Source organism: Hemitrygon akajei, chromosome 20 (assembly GCF_048418815.1).
Source record: "Hemitrygon akajei chromosome 20, sHemAka1.3, whole genome shotgun sequence".
Taxonomy (NCBI): Eukaryota; Metazoa; Chordata; class Chondrichthyes; order Myliobatiformes; family Dasyatidae; genus Hemitrygon; species Hemitrygon akajei.
Window position 1 is genome coordinate 24,120,804 of NC_133143.1, and position 13,039 is coordinate 24,133,842.

The 13,039-nt window shown below is 42.1% G+C and overlaps 1 protein-coding gene across 2 annotated transcripts in view; it reads left to right on the forward strand.

The window, feature by feature from the left end:
* The first annotated feature begins 8,287 nt into the window (after nt 1-8,287).
* Nucleotides 8,288-13,039, forward strand: part of LOC140713651 (transcription factor E2F3-like) — a 42,390-nt gene continuing 37,638 nt past the window's right edge. Inside the window, exon 1 of one of the 2 annotated variants that reach the window (XM_073024020.1) lies at nt 8,288-8,621. In XM_073024020.1, the coding sequence (XP_072880121.1) occupies nt 8,370-8,621 (252 nt within the window). In that variant the 5' untranslated portion in view covers nt 8,288-8,369. Of the gene's footprint in view, nt 8,622-8,854; nt 8,971-13,039 lie in introns of those variants that run through there. The other variant, XM_073024021.1, reaches the window with a different exon arrangement.

Below are 13,039 nucleotides of genomic sequence, written 5' to 3' on the forward strand. Positions count from 1 at the left end.
AGAAGGCTTTTGACAAGTTGCCAAACATGAGGCTGCTTAAAGAGTCATAAGCCCATGGTATTACAGGAAATATTCTAGCATGGATGAAGCAGTGGCTGATTGGTAGGAAGCAAAGAGTGGGAATAAAGGGAGCCTTTTCTAGCTGGCTGCTGGTGACTACTGGTGGTCTACAGGGGTTTGGGTTTGGACGGATTCTTTTTATGTTATATATCAATGATTTGGATGATGGAATTAATGGCTTTGTTGCAAAGTTTGCATATGATATGAAGATAGCTGGAGAGGCAGGTAGTTTTGAGGAAGTAGAGAGGCTTAGGCAGATTAGGAGAATGGGCAAAGAAATGGCAGATGGAATACAGTGTCAGGAAGTGTATGGCCATGCACTTTGGTAGAAGAAATGAAAGGAGTGACTATTTTCTAAATGGAGAGAAAATACAAAAATACTGATGCAGGATTCCCTAAATGTTAATTTGTAGGTTGAGTCTGTGGTGCAGAAGGCCAATGCAATGTTAGCATTCATTTCAAGAGCATTAGAATATAAAAGCAAGGATGTAATGTTGAAACTTTTTAAAGTACTGGTGAAGCCTCACTTGGAGTACTGTAAGTAGTTTTGGGCCTCTTATCTTAAAAATTATGTGCTGAAACTGGAGAGGGTTCAAAGGAAGTTCATGAAAATAATTCCAGGATTGAATGTCTCGTCATATGAAGAGAGCTTGATGGCTCTGGACCTGTATTTGCTGGGTTTCAGAACAATGAGGGGTGACCACATTGAAACCTATCGAATGGTGAAAGGCCTTGTTAGCGTGGATGTGGAGAGGATGTTTCCTATGGTGGGAGAGTCTAAGACCAGAGGACACAACCTCAGAATTGAGGCTGTCCTTTTAGAGCAGAGATGAGGCGGAATTTCCTTAGCCAGAGAGTGGTTGTGGAATTCTTTGCCATAGACAGCTGTTGATGCCAAGCCTTTATGTGTATTTAAGGCAGTGGTTGACAGTTTCTTGAATGGTCAGGGCATGAAGAGATACAGGGGGAAGGGAGGAGATTGGGGCTGAGAGGAAAATTGGATCAGACATGATGAGGCGGAGCAGACTCAATGGGCCAAATGCTCTCAATCTGCTCTGATATCTTATGCTCTAATGGTGTTGAATAAATCTGAATCTGATTCTGATTAAAGGTAATGCCAGCCTTTCTTAAAGTGGAGGTACTTTGAGGATGCTCCCAGTGGTGGAGTTCTTTTTTTTTATTATTAGTTTTTTCTATACATTTAACAAATTAAAAAACCCCAAATCACAATAAGGAACATTGATACAGTGCAAAATTAAGCATACAATGACAATATGCTACAAAGGAAGAGAATTTAACAAGAGTTCATTTGAGATACATTGGGCAATTTTACAGCAGGATACAGTCAAGACAGGCTATACTGACAAATCAGCTAGGGGATCTTTTTCCATCGTTTCCTGGCACTTATGAAAAGATTTTATAGTTGTTGCTGAAGTGAAGCCCCAAAAAAATGGATACAGGATGAGGCAAGATCTTTGAAGATGATCATTGCCATTACCTTTCAATTTCTTCTGTTTTTCACAATGCAAGTAGTGTAAGCATGCACCTTTAACTTGCCAGGACTCTTTGTAAGCCTTTCCTGGTGCCGTTCCTCTTACAGACATCCAAGATCTCTCCCCTGACCTGAACAAGAAGCCAACGATGAGAAAATAACTTCATCATTTATCACTTGTGATCAACAGCTCAGTCTGTTTGCATTGTATAGGATACCCTCTCAGAGGTTGAATAGGCATAGGGATAAGTTAAAATGCAGACTTGGCAGAAGGAAAAGATAATCAATTTGCCAGCTTCCAGATACTTAAATGGGGTAGCCTACAGGAAAGGTTGATAGATTCGCACAATGGATTCTATGATGCATTGGTAGGCACAACCTGAGTGGCTGCATTAAATGTCCAAAAGTATGAGCCAATATAGCTTCAACCTTCCATACGTCGATGCATTCGATCTGGAGCCTGTCTTTCTCAGCGTGGAAGTTGCAGTTAGTTCTGAAATGATGGCCCAGGCCCAGTCTTGATTAGAGGACAAAGAGAAACCACACAATATCAGAATGTTGCAGAGGAAGCTCGGGCATCTATGATGTAAGCTCTGATCGATGCTGTTATACCAGTGGATAAAGGAGCTTCACATTATGCCTCTCCTGCAAACAACCAGAAATGCAGAACTGTTCATTCAGTTGCCTCTGTGTGCTTTTGACACATGACATCAACTGGATCATTGTGCTGGTAGTGGATTCGTATAATCAGTGTCTACTCTGCATTCTTCCAGCATGTGCAAACCAAAGACAGGCTACTGCTCATTCCAGTTTGCAGAGGGCCTGTATCTCAGTATTAGAATCAAATCTAAATCAGGTTTAATAGATCTTGAAATTTGTTGTTTTGTGGCAACAGTACCTGGCAATACATAATAATAAAAAACTAAAAATTACAATAAAAGATACATAATAATTAGTTCAAAAAGAGAGAAAAATAGAAGTGAGGTACATGGGTTCATTGTCCATTCAGAAATATGATGGAGGAGGGTAAGAAACTGTTTCTAAAACATGGTGTCTGTGCCTTCAGGCTCCTGTACCACCTCCTTGATAGTAGCAATGAGAAAAAGACATGTCCTTAATGATGGATGCTGCCTTTTTGAAACTTTCTGCTGCTTTTCCCAATCTTGTGCAGTAGCTCCTCTGTACTAGGCGGTGATGCAACAAGTTAGAATGCACTCCACGGTATCATCTGTGGAAATTTGAGATCGTCTTTGATGATATACTAAGTCCCCTCGAACTCCTATGGCTGCTGTCATGTTTTCTTTGTAATTGCATTAATATGTTCGGCCCAGCGTAGCTCTTCAGAAATGATGACGTCCAAGAAATTAAAACTGCTCATTCTTTCCACTTAGCAATGAGGATTGGTGTGTGTTCCCCGACCTTCCCCTTCCTGAAGTCCACAATCATTTCCTTAGTCTTGCTACCATTGAGTGCAAGGTTGTAGCAATGCTACTCAACCAGATAATTCTGTATGATTCCTCGTCACCATCTGAAATTCTGCCAGCAATAGAAGTGTCATCGGCAAATTTATAGCGTTTGAGCTGTGCCTGGCCACACATTCTTTTGGCAAGAATATGTATTTGCGGAATGCACAGGCATCTCTGGTTCAAGCCGGTTAGCACACATAATACAGCTTACTCTCACTTTTATAACTGTCAGTTAACGTCATGTGGATAAGTAAAACCACCTATTGTGGCATTGTGTTTAGCTTTTGACCCTGAAATAAGATCAAATCTTACAGTGCTGAAACAATCTCAATGCTCCCGTTCAGTGCTTCAACCCCACTCCATTTGTGAATTTTGTGTGTGTAGTAGAATTCTGTCATCAGCAGATCCTGTGTGCTGCATTGATGTCACTGCGACATCAACAACCTCCATGCAGGTTTGTGTTAAATGCTCAGAGGACAGGGAATGAATGTTTGGAACCCTGTAGCATACACAAAGTCCTTTATCCCACAGCAGAATCAGATTTATTATTACCAGCATGTGACGTGAAATTTGTTAACTTAGCAGCAGCAGTTCAATGCAATACATAATCCAGCAGCGAGAGAAAAAAATAAATAAAATAATAATAATAATAAAATTTCTTTCAGTCCTGAGCAGTGGCCCCTCCATACCAGACAGTGATGCAGCCTGTCAGAATGCTCTCCACGGTACAACTATAGAAGTTCTTGAGTGTATTTGTTGACATGCCAAATCTCTTCAAACTCCTAATAAAGTATAGCCGTACTGTCTTAAGCTCCTGAAAAGATACATTCTCATAATGCACTGTATGTGCAGTTCATAAAAAAATGTGTACTCTAGGTTAATAACTTAAAACAACATGTGTCTCTATACATTCAGTGGCCATTTTAATAGCTATCTGTTGTGTGTAATAAAGTGATCGCAGAGAAGCTCTTCTGCACACCACTGTTGTAATGCATGGTTACTTGAGTTACTGTTGTCTTCCTGTCAGCTTGAACCAGTTTGGCCATTCTCCTCTGTCCTCGCTCCTTATTGGGCATTTTCACCCTCAGAACTACCTCTCATTAGATGTTGTTTGTTTCTCACACCATGCTCTGTAAATTCTAGAGCAGGATTACCCAACCTGAGGTCCGCGGAACCCATGCCTACTGGTATTGGTCTATGGCATTAAAAAAAGGTTGGGAGTCCCTACTCTGAAGTCTGTTGTGTGTGACAATGCCAGGAGATCAGCAGTCTCTGAGGTACTCAAACCACCCTGTGTGGCACCAACAATCGCTATCAAATCCACTTAGATCACCTTTCTTCCCCATTCTGATGTTTGGTCTCAACAACAGCTGAACCCCTTGACCATGTCTGCTTGCTTTTATGCATTGAGTTGCTGCCACATCATTGGCTGATTAGGTATTTGCATTAATAAGCGGGTGTACAGCCTCAACATACGGGATCTGAATTGGAAGCAAAAATATGCCTTTCCATTATTTCTGTTCAAATTAAAGTGAAACTGTACAATCAGCTAATTTATTTCAGTGGTAGTTTCCTTGACTCCAAGTTAAGAAGTTCAAACTCCATTCAATAACGAGGAATTGCAGAATAACAAGCTGTCCCGGCTTCCTGGCCAACATCTGTCTGCTGGACAATGGATTACTTAGTCATTCAAATTAACCAATTGGCTGCTTTATTTCATTCTTTTAAGGATGCTAAATCCTGACCTTGTTCATTGAGGAAAGCACTACAGTAATTTCGGAGTAATTATCTATTATAATGAAAAAACTGCAAATTACACCTGTACTTAATAAAGGTACAATGTGGCTTCCAAAATCGTGTTGGCCACAAAGAGGGAACAGTACAGGTTAATTCTGGAACATAGGCAAAAATATCTGCATCTCTTAAGCTTCAGTTGTCAATGGTTGCCAGGCTGCAGACAATAACAACCCTCCTTCTTGCTCTATGATCCCCATGTCAATTGCCAGAAAGAGTTTTAAATTATTCCAGAAGTGCATTCTTTCATCGTTTATTTGAGGTTGGGTCTGGGAAACTATGTCATATAACTCAGAAAATACTAACCTCTTTCTAGAACAAACTGTCTTGTGCACAGAGGTACTATGATGATCCAGGCATTGACAGGTATTTTGCAAAATGAGGTATGTACAGGCCCAGGAATTGAATTGAATTGACTTTATTTCTTACATCCTTCACATACGTGAAGAGTAAATATCTTTACATTACGTCTCTATCTGAATGTGCAATGTGCAAATTATAGTAATTTGTATTAAATAGTATGTACAGTAAGATCCACAACAGTACAGACAATAGAGCTTAGAAATACAATTGTGTCAGCGTGAACTAATCAGTCTGATGGCCTGGCTGTCCGCGGAGCCTGTTGGTCCTGGCTTTTATTCTGTGGTACCATTTCCTGGATGGTAGCAGCTGGAACAGTTTGTGGTTGGGGTTACTTGGGTCCCCAATGATCCTTCTGGCCCTTTTTACACACCTGTTGCTGTAAATGTCCTGAATAGTGGGAAGTTCACATCCACAGATGCACTGGGCTGTCCGCACCATTCTCTGCGATTGAGGCAAGTACAGTTCCCATACCAGGCAGTGATACAGCCAGTCAGGATGCTCTCAATTGTGCCCCTGTAGAAAGTCCTTAGGATTTGGGAACTCATGCTGAACTTCTTGAAAGAGTCGCTGTTGTGCTGATGTCAATAGGGATTAGCCTGTCTCCATTCCTACTGTAGTCCACAACAAGCTCCTTTGTTTTTGCAACATTGAGGGAGAGGTTGTTTTCTTGACGCCGCTGTGTCAAGGTGATGACTTCTTCTCTGTGGGCTGCCTCATTATTATATGAGATTAGGCCAATCAGCGTCGTATCGTCAGCAAATTTAATTAGCGGATTGGAACTGTGGGTGGCGACACAGTCATGGGTATACAGAGAGTACAGGAGAGGGCTTAGGACACAGTCCTGAGGGGCACCAATGTTGAGGGTCAGAGGGGCAGAGGTGAGGGAGCCCACTCTTACCACCTGCCGGCGATCTGACAGGAAATTCAGGATCTAACTGCACAAGGCAGGGTGAAGGCCAAGGTCTCTGAGCTTCTTGTCGAGCCTGGAGGGAATTTTGGTGTTGAATGCTGAACTGTAGTCCAAGAACAGCATTCTCACATATTTTGCTCAGGAGCAAAAATATTGATTGTCCTCCTTGCTTGTGGACTCACTAGCCTTGTGCCTCCTGCTTGCATGGACATCTGATTGTGAGACCCACTGACTTGGGACAGCTCAATATCCATGGATGTTCTTCATCAACTATCCACATTGATGGCCTCCCAGAGCGGAGCAGACACCTAGACTCAAGATATCCTTTGTTCCATGTTCTCATCGCTGGCTTTCGAGTGCAAAACGGAGGCCTAGACACCAGGTGTCCTTCATCACAAATCAATGTCATTGGCTTTTGAGCTTCATGTGTGGAGTGGAGGCCTGGACTCTGGCCTGGTCTCTAATTCCTCTGCATCCCTGACCCTAAACCCTAATCTGACATCTAACTCACCCATATCACTGTCCCTAACCCCTAACCTGATCCCTAACTCTTCTCCCTTGTCCCCAAAACCATTCAGACAAACTTAAAAAGTAACGACCCCAACGATGTTTCAATGTCAATTAAAATGGCACCTGTTGTTTTGTGAAATTCTCACTGTTTTACCACTTTTGTATGATTAAACATTTCTGAACAACTTAACTTCTTAGCTTTGATTACAATGTCCTTCTCCCTAACTCCTCATTGCTGTATACACCATTAATTCCTCTCAGGATCCATATAGTCTATATTCCAGGAAAGCTATCAGCCTTCTATAATTTCTAATAATTTAATAATTTGAGATTGATAGCATTAACATTGCCACTCCTTGCTTTAAAGGTCTTGCAGAAACTATACACAGAACTTTTGAATGTGATTAGAAATAATTAATAGATCTTGCAAAATTGAATCAAAAAACACCCAGGTGAATGGTAATGCAACAAACATCTGGAGATTCCCATTGGGAATCTGGTTTCTCACATACAATTTTTCTCTATGATATATGTGCTGCATTAAAATGGACATCTTTCCCACTGCCAGAACAGCTCATCGCAGTTTTCATGGAGACATTTTTTTGAAGGAAAAATAGGTTACAAAGTTAACCTTCCATCAATATTTATCTGCCTAAAATAACAGTCGAAAAAATGCACTTGGTTGTTAAGAATCTATAAGACATCGGAATAGAATTAGGCCATTCACCCCATCGAGTCTGCTCTGCAAATCATGACAAATAGAAGTTATTAAGTATAATTGATTAGAAATTATGAAATTGTAAATTTGTGAATTTTGCATCTGTTAGATCAATATTATAAAAGTATACTAAAATTGGAAATTATAAAGAGGTGCATTTACTATATACATTATATTATAAATATGAAGGATAATATATTGTAGCTATTTCAATTATTAAAATAATTTTTAGATAATTAATTTTCGATAGAATTTGTTTTTTGAAAATGTTTATACAGCATTTGGAAACAACTAAAAGTTAACTTTATATGACATTTTCAAAACGTGTTGAAATTATGATAGTGACACTCTTATTATGTTTCGCCATCTAGTGGCTTAAACAATTAATGTTAAAAATAAAACAAGCCACGGAGAAAAGGTTTTTATTTAAGTTTTATTTATGCAAGTACAGTACATTAATAGTTAATTAAAATCCATGAACAGGAGGAGGGGGTAAAGTAACCACCATTCCTGTGCTGGCAAGAGCCAATGCAGATCCGTGGCAGCATGTAAGTAGGTCAGGGGAATCTCCTTGGAACGTCAGAGCGTTACGTGGCGTCATAGCAACAGGGAACTCCGCAACCAACGGGATTCCCCCTTCGAACAGCCCTCGAGCGCCGCGTTCCGACGGGCCAATGGGAAGCCAGTGAGTGGAGACAAAGTCGAAGGCAGTCAACCAATAGGAAGAGGAGGGACATGCAAATTAGGTTTGAAAAAGCCGCGGGAAATCTGAGTTTCGCGGGAGGCATTACGCGCGTAAAGTGTCTCCCTTCATTCATCGTCAGCTTCCTGGAGCCATTTTCAGAGCTTAGGGCTGTTTTCAGGACTTTTAAATCCTTCGCATTTGGCCGTCCCCGCCTTCACTTTCCTGCCGCTACTAAGCCCACGGCCACTGGGGTCTGTGCCCACTTTTCACCGGTGTTATTTTATTCTTTTCCGAGGAGGCCTACCAAATAAATTAAGAATAATCCAGTGGGGAATTGCCGATTGCTGGAGACCGGCCCGAAGTTGCAAGGCATGCGAAAAGGAATCCAGCCCGTTCCGGGCAGAGGTTCGGCTGGAGTCGGGGTGGCGGCGGAGAGGGCGTCAGCGGCCGCTGGCTTGTTCAGCGCCTTGGCCGCCAACGGTAGCGCGCCGGGCAAGAGCGCCGGTGCTGGCAGCCCCGGGATCCGGCTCCTGACGCAGACGGCAGCGACGGAGGGCTGCTCAACTCCCCGCGGGGCGGCCAGCAGGACCGGGCTGGCGCCGGCCACGCCGGGGAGGACTCCGGTAAATTGGCTGCCCGTTCCTGGGGGGTGGGGAATCGCACGGCCTCAGGGGAGGGGAGTAGGATGCGGGGCCCTAGGTGCTATAGTGACACATCATCGCCCCTATGGCGGCGACCCGGATGAACGGGGCTCGGGGTGGCGCTGGACCCCCCCCCCTCCCCCGCTCTTCCCGTTCCTTCCGCCGGCAGGCTTCTCCCTCTCTCTCTCCCCCCGCCCCCCACTCCTATGCTTTGGGTCAGAGTTGGTCGCACTCACCCACTCAACAGGCCCATTTGTTAATGTCGGCGCCGTTCTCCTCTTCTGCTCCCGTCCCCCAGGGTGTTGGGGATGTGGGTGCCGGCAGGCGAGCGGTGAGAGATCAGCAGCAGCCCGGCGCCGGTCCGGACGTCTCGGTGCCGCGTGTCTCCGAAGGGCCTAGTGCCTGGAACCGCTGCCAGTGCAGGCCTCGACTTTGTTTCCTTCGCTGCCGTCCCCCGCTATCGGGCTTACACGACTTTGGCGTTGCCTTTTGAGCTAGCCCAAGTCGTTCTAACAATTTAGCAGCAGGATCTGTTCCCTCCAGATTGCGCCCCGTGTAGTATTTGTTTCAGAAGTTTATATGGTAGGCAAAACCTGATGGAAAGGCACGGCATTAATGGACAAATATAATTGGAATATTTTCCCCCTCGAAATTTCTAGTAATACTTAAGTTTTAGAAAGTTATTAATTCTGATTTGTGCTTTCAGTTTGCTCTGCCCTAAATCACCCCCTCATTTTCAGCAAGTTTCATCAGGTATTGCCTAAAAGCTCCATTTCATAACAAAAATTCGGAAGAAATAATTTAGTACTAGTTATGTTTGTTAGATAAATGATGTTTGAATCGATAAAAGAAACTTTTTGCGTACACCTGATTCAAACTTTCTTAAAACTTGGGGTGGAATGTTGGGAATGATTTTCTATGCAAAGTGCCATTAGTTGGGTCTTCTAAGGAACGAAGTTGAGAAGCCAAAACTCCTGATGATTGTTTAATCTTAGATGAACTTTTCGTCATTTTGAAATGCTGAGTTTTGCTAAATTGAAGTAACTGTTCAAATTATGTATACCTATTCCTTGTTTTAGGTCATTTGGGAGCTCACAGTCAGCATGGACTTCAGCTAACTGTAGTAACATTGTATTTCCCAGCATCCTGTTTACTCTGGTTTCATGTTTTTAAGTATTTTACTTACCCAATCACAAAGTTATATTTTGCACTTCTGAGGTACAACTCCTTGAGCACTGAGGACAGTTGTGGTCTCTTTACATAAGGATGTACCCACTATGCAGCAAGAAGAGTGATGATTCACTAGATCAGTGCCAGGGATGAAGGGCTTGTACGAGAGATCAAATTGTGTTCTGTAGAATTTAGAAGAATGAGAAGTTATCTCAATGAAATGTTAAAGTTGTTGAAGGGTTTGGCACACTGAGGTATGGGGAGGATGCTTTCCCTTTGCTGAATCTAGTGGAATGAGGGGTGGGCCATTTTGAACTGAGATGAGGAAAAGCTTTTTTACTTGGAGATAGTGAACCTTTGGAATTCTCTAGCCTGGGGGTTTGTGGAGATGTGCATTGTGTTCATGCAAGACGTTGATAACATATTTCTGGATCAAGGATATGTGGGCTGGAGAAAATCTGCAGATGCTGAACATCAAACGCAATCAAAATGCTGGAGGTACTCAGCAGGCCAGGCAGCATCTACGAAAAAGAGTACAGTAGACACTTGTGTTGATCTGTGGATAGTACTGGGACATAACGTTGAGGTAGATGGTCAGCCATGCTCAATAGAGGAAGGTCCAGATCTATTATTTATGTTTTAATATTCCCATTAGGTTTGGGGTTGTTTCTTTACTAATCGGTGATTAGGACAAATTACAGTGACTGGACAAATTAGTCTATTCAACTTAAATTTGTATATTATATCATGCAGTCATTAACTCTTTTCAAGAACAGTATTTTGATGAAGTAGAGCAAACTGTCTTGTTCTTTGGTGTAGAGTGTATTCTTAAAACAACACATGGAGTTTTCAAAAGAGAAATATTGCCATTTATTTATCTGTACTGTCTGATGCCTAATTGCCATGGAGAATTGTGCATGTGTGATGGCATTAACATCAATTTAGAGTTTAAGGTGTGGGAATTGGATAATTCTTTCGGAGTTCTACTTTAGTAAGCTGCTTGCAATCTGATAGGGATAATGTTATGTGGGGCTCCTGGATGAGTTTACTATATTGTTATCAACTTCCTGCAGTCAGACATGTCTGTGCTGATAGCATTTGGCCAATTGTGGTTGTGTTCCTAGTGGCCCAACTGAATGTGCTCAGCCCTGCAATTTCTTTACGTTTGTAAGAGTGGGTTGATCATTGCATCTGAACTCCTAAAGTGGGAGAAGAGTAGCTCATAGTTTGAGGATACTACCTGTAATTCCTCAGCATCTTGAGACTGTCTGAACCCTGAAGCAAAGGAAAACAGTTAGAGAGAAGGTGTGGCATGATAGCACAATGCTTTACAGTGCCAGCGATCCGGGTTCAATTCCCACCGTTGCTTCTAAGGATTTCGTATGTTCCCCTGCGACCATGTGAGTTTCCTCCAAGTGCTCAGGTTTCCTCCCACAATCCAAAGACCTACTGGATGGTAGGTCATTGTAAATTGACCTGTGATTAGGCTCAGATTAAATCAGGGGATTGTTTGAAGGGCTGGAATGCATATTCTATGCTAAATAAATACATTGAAGTAAGCAAACAGAAATTTGAGGGCTGTGCTGTAGCTGGAATGAACCATTCGAAGCTAGGACAATGTTAGATATGTAACTGGGTTTAAGCAAATACAGTCCCAAGACAAGGGAAAAGGGAAGACAAATAAATGGACTGTGATGGAGTGGAAGTTCAAGCAGTTAATTGGCAGGAAAGATGTGAACTTTTCATATTATTGTACCTTTATGCACTCTTATGAAGTTCCACAGCACTTTGTAGCCAGTGAGGTCGATGAGCTCTGGTTAGTGCAGCATCCAACTCGAGGTGATGCGGTATGTTTTAGAATCGAGGTGAGAATTTTGCTCATGATATTGGGGAGGGTTCCCAAATGTTTAAATATATATTTTGTTCACCCAACAGTAGAAGGGACTGCCTGATTTGACATCTAATTAACATCTGCCTTAATTTCAGCATCAGAGTGCCTAGTGGATTCTTAGTACAGGTTGAGTACACCTTATCCAAAAATTTGAAAGCCAATTTTTTTTTCAACACTGACACAGCATCACAAATATAAACTTTCACAGAGCTCTGGGAAGGCTCCCAGGTTCTCTGCACACCACAGACAGTTCTGAGAAGTGACCTCATGAATGTAATGAGCAGATGCTGGTGCAAAATAGAAAAACACTGCATAAAGTGAAAAATGAAGATCTCAGTTATGTATTGAAAGAGTGGATTCATCAGTGTCAGAGTGAACATGTGCTGCTTCATGAAACAAGCAAAGATCTATCATGATGAGCTGAAAATTGAAGGTCATTGAGAATATTCAGCAGGCTGGTGGCAGAAATTTAAGAAAAGGCACAGCATTAAATTTTAAGATTTGTGGCGATATTCTGCTGATCACAAAGCAGCAGAGGAGTTCATCAATGAGCTTGCAAAGATACACTGGTAAACAACCAACAGAAGAACAAGACTGTTTTTCTACCTTACATAAAACCTAAAAAAAAGCAAACGTTTAATCGAAACACGGCCTCGTAGGTGGAGACTGAAAGCCTGCCGTTGTTTGTTGTTCAACAGCTGATTTAGGTTTTCTTCTGATCCTGTTCTGCTTTTGTTATGCTACAAACATTATATTAATGGATGTAATAATTTTTACTGTTAAGCATATATTTGTGATGAGCAAGGCAAAGATTGGTTGTCAATAGCACAAAAATTCAGAGTTGGAAATGATGGCGATCCCAAGCTTTCTCATTAGGTATTCCAAAATCCATAGAAATCCGAACCATTTCCAGCCTCAATCACTTCAGATAAAGGGTGCTCAACATGTACTAGGGACTCCGGTGTGTACTCATGTAATTTTGAATCTGCATCATACTGTCTCGGGAATACATGTCATAGTTGTCAAGTAGAGATGGTCAGTGAATAAAATTGGCGGTTGTAAAGGAATTGCTTTATTGGGTGGCAGAGAAGAGAAGGAAATCTGGTTATTATCAGGATTTATTTGAAGTCAATGTCCAGAAGATTGTAGTTGAAAGTTGAGGGGCTGTTTCTTGAAATGTTGACGACACTGAAAGCTCTGCACAGTGGGACTGATGACTATGTTAGAAAATGACCACAGGTTTGCTGCTCTTGCTGTCTAGCAGGAAGTGTAACTGACTTTTTTGTACTTAATCTCTCTAGTGTGGAGCAGGGTGCACGATGAATAGTAAATGAAAAGG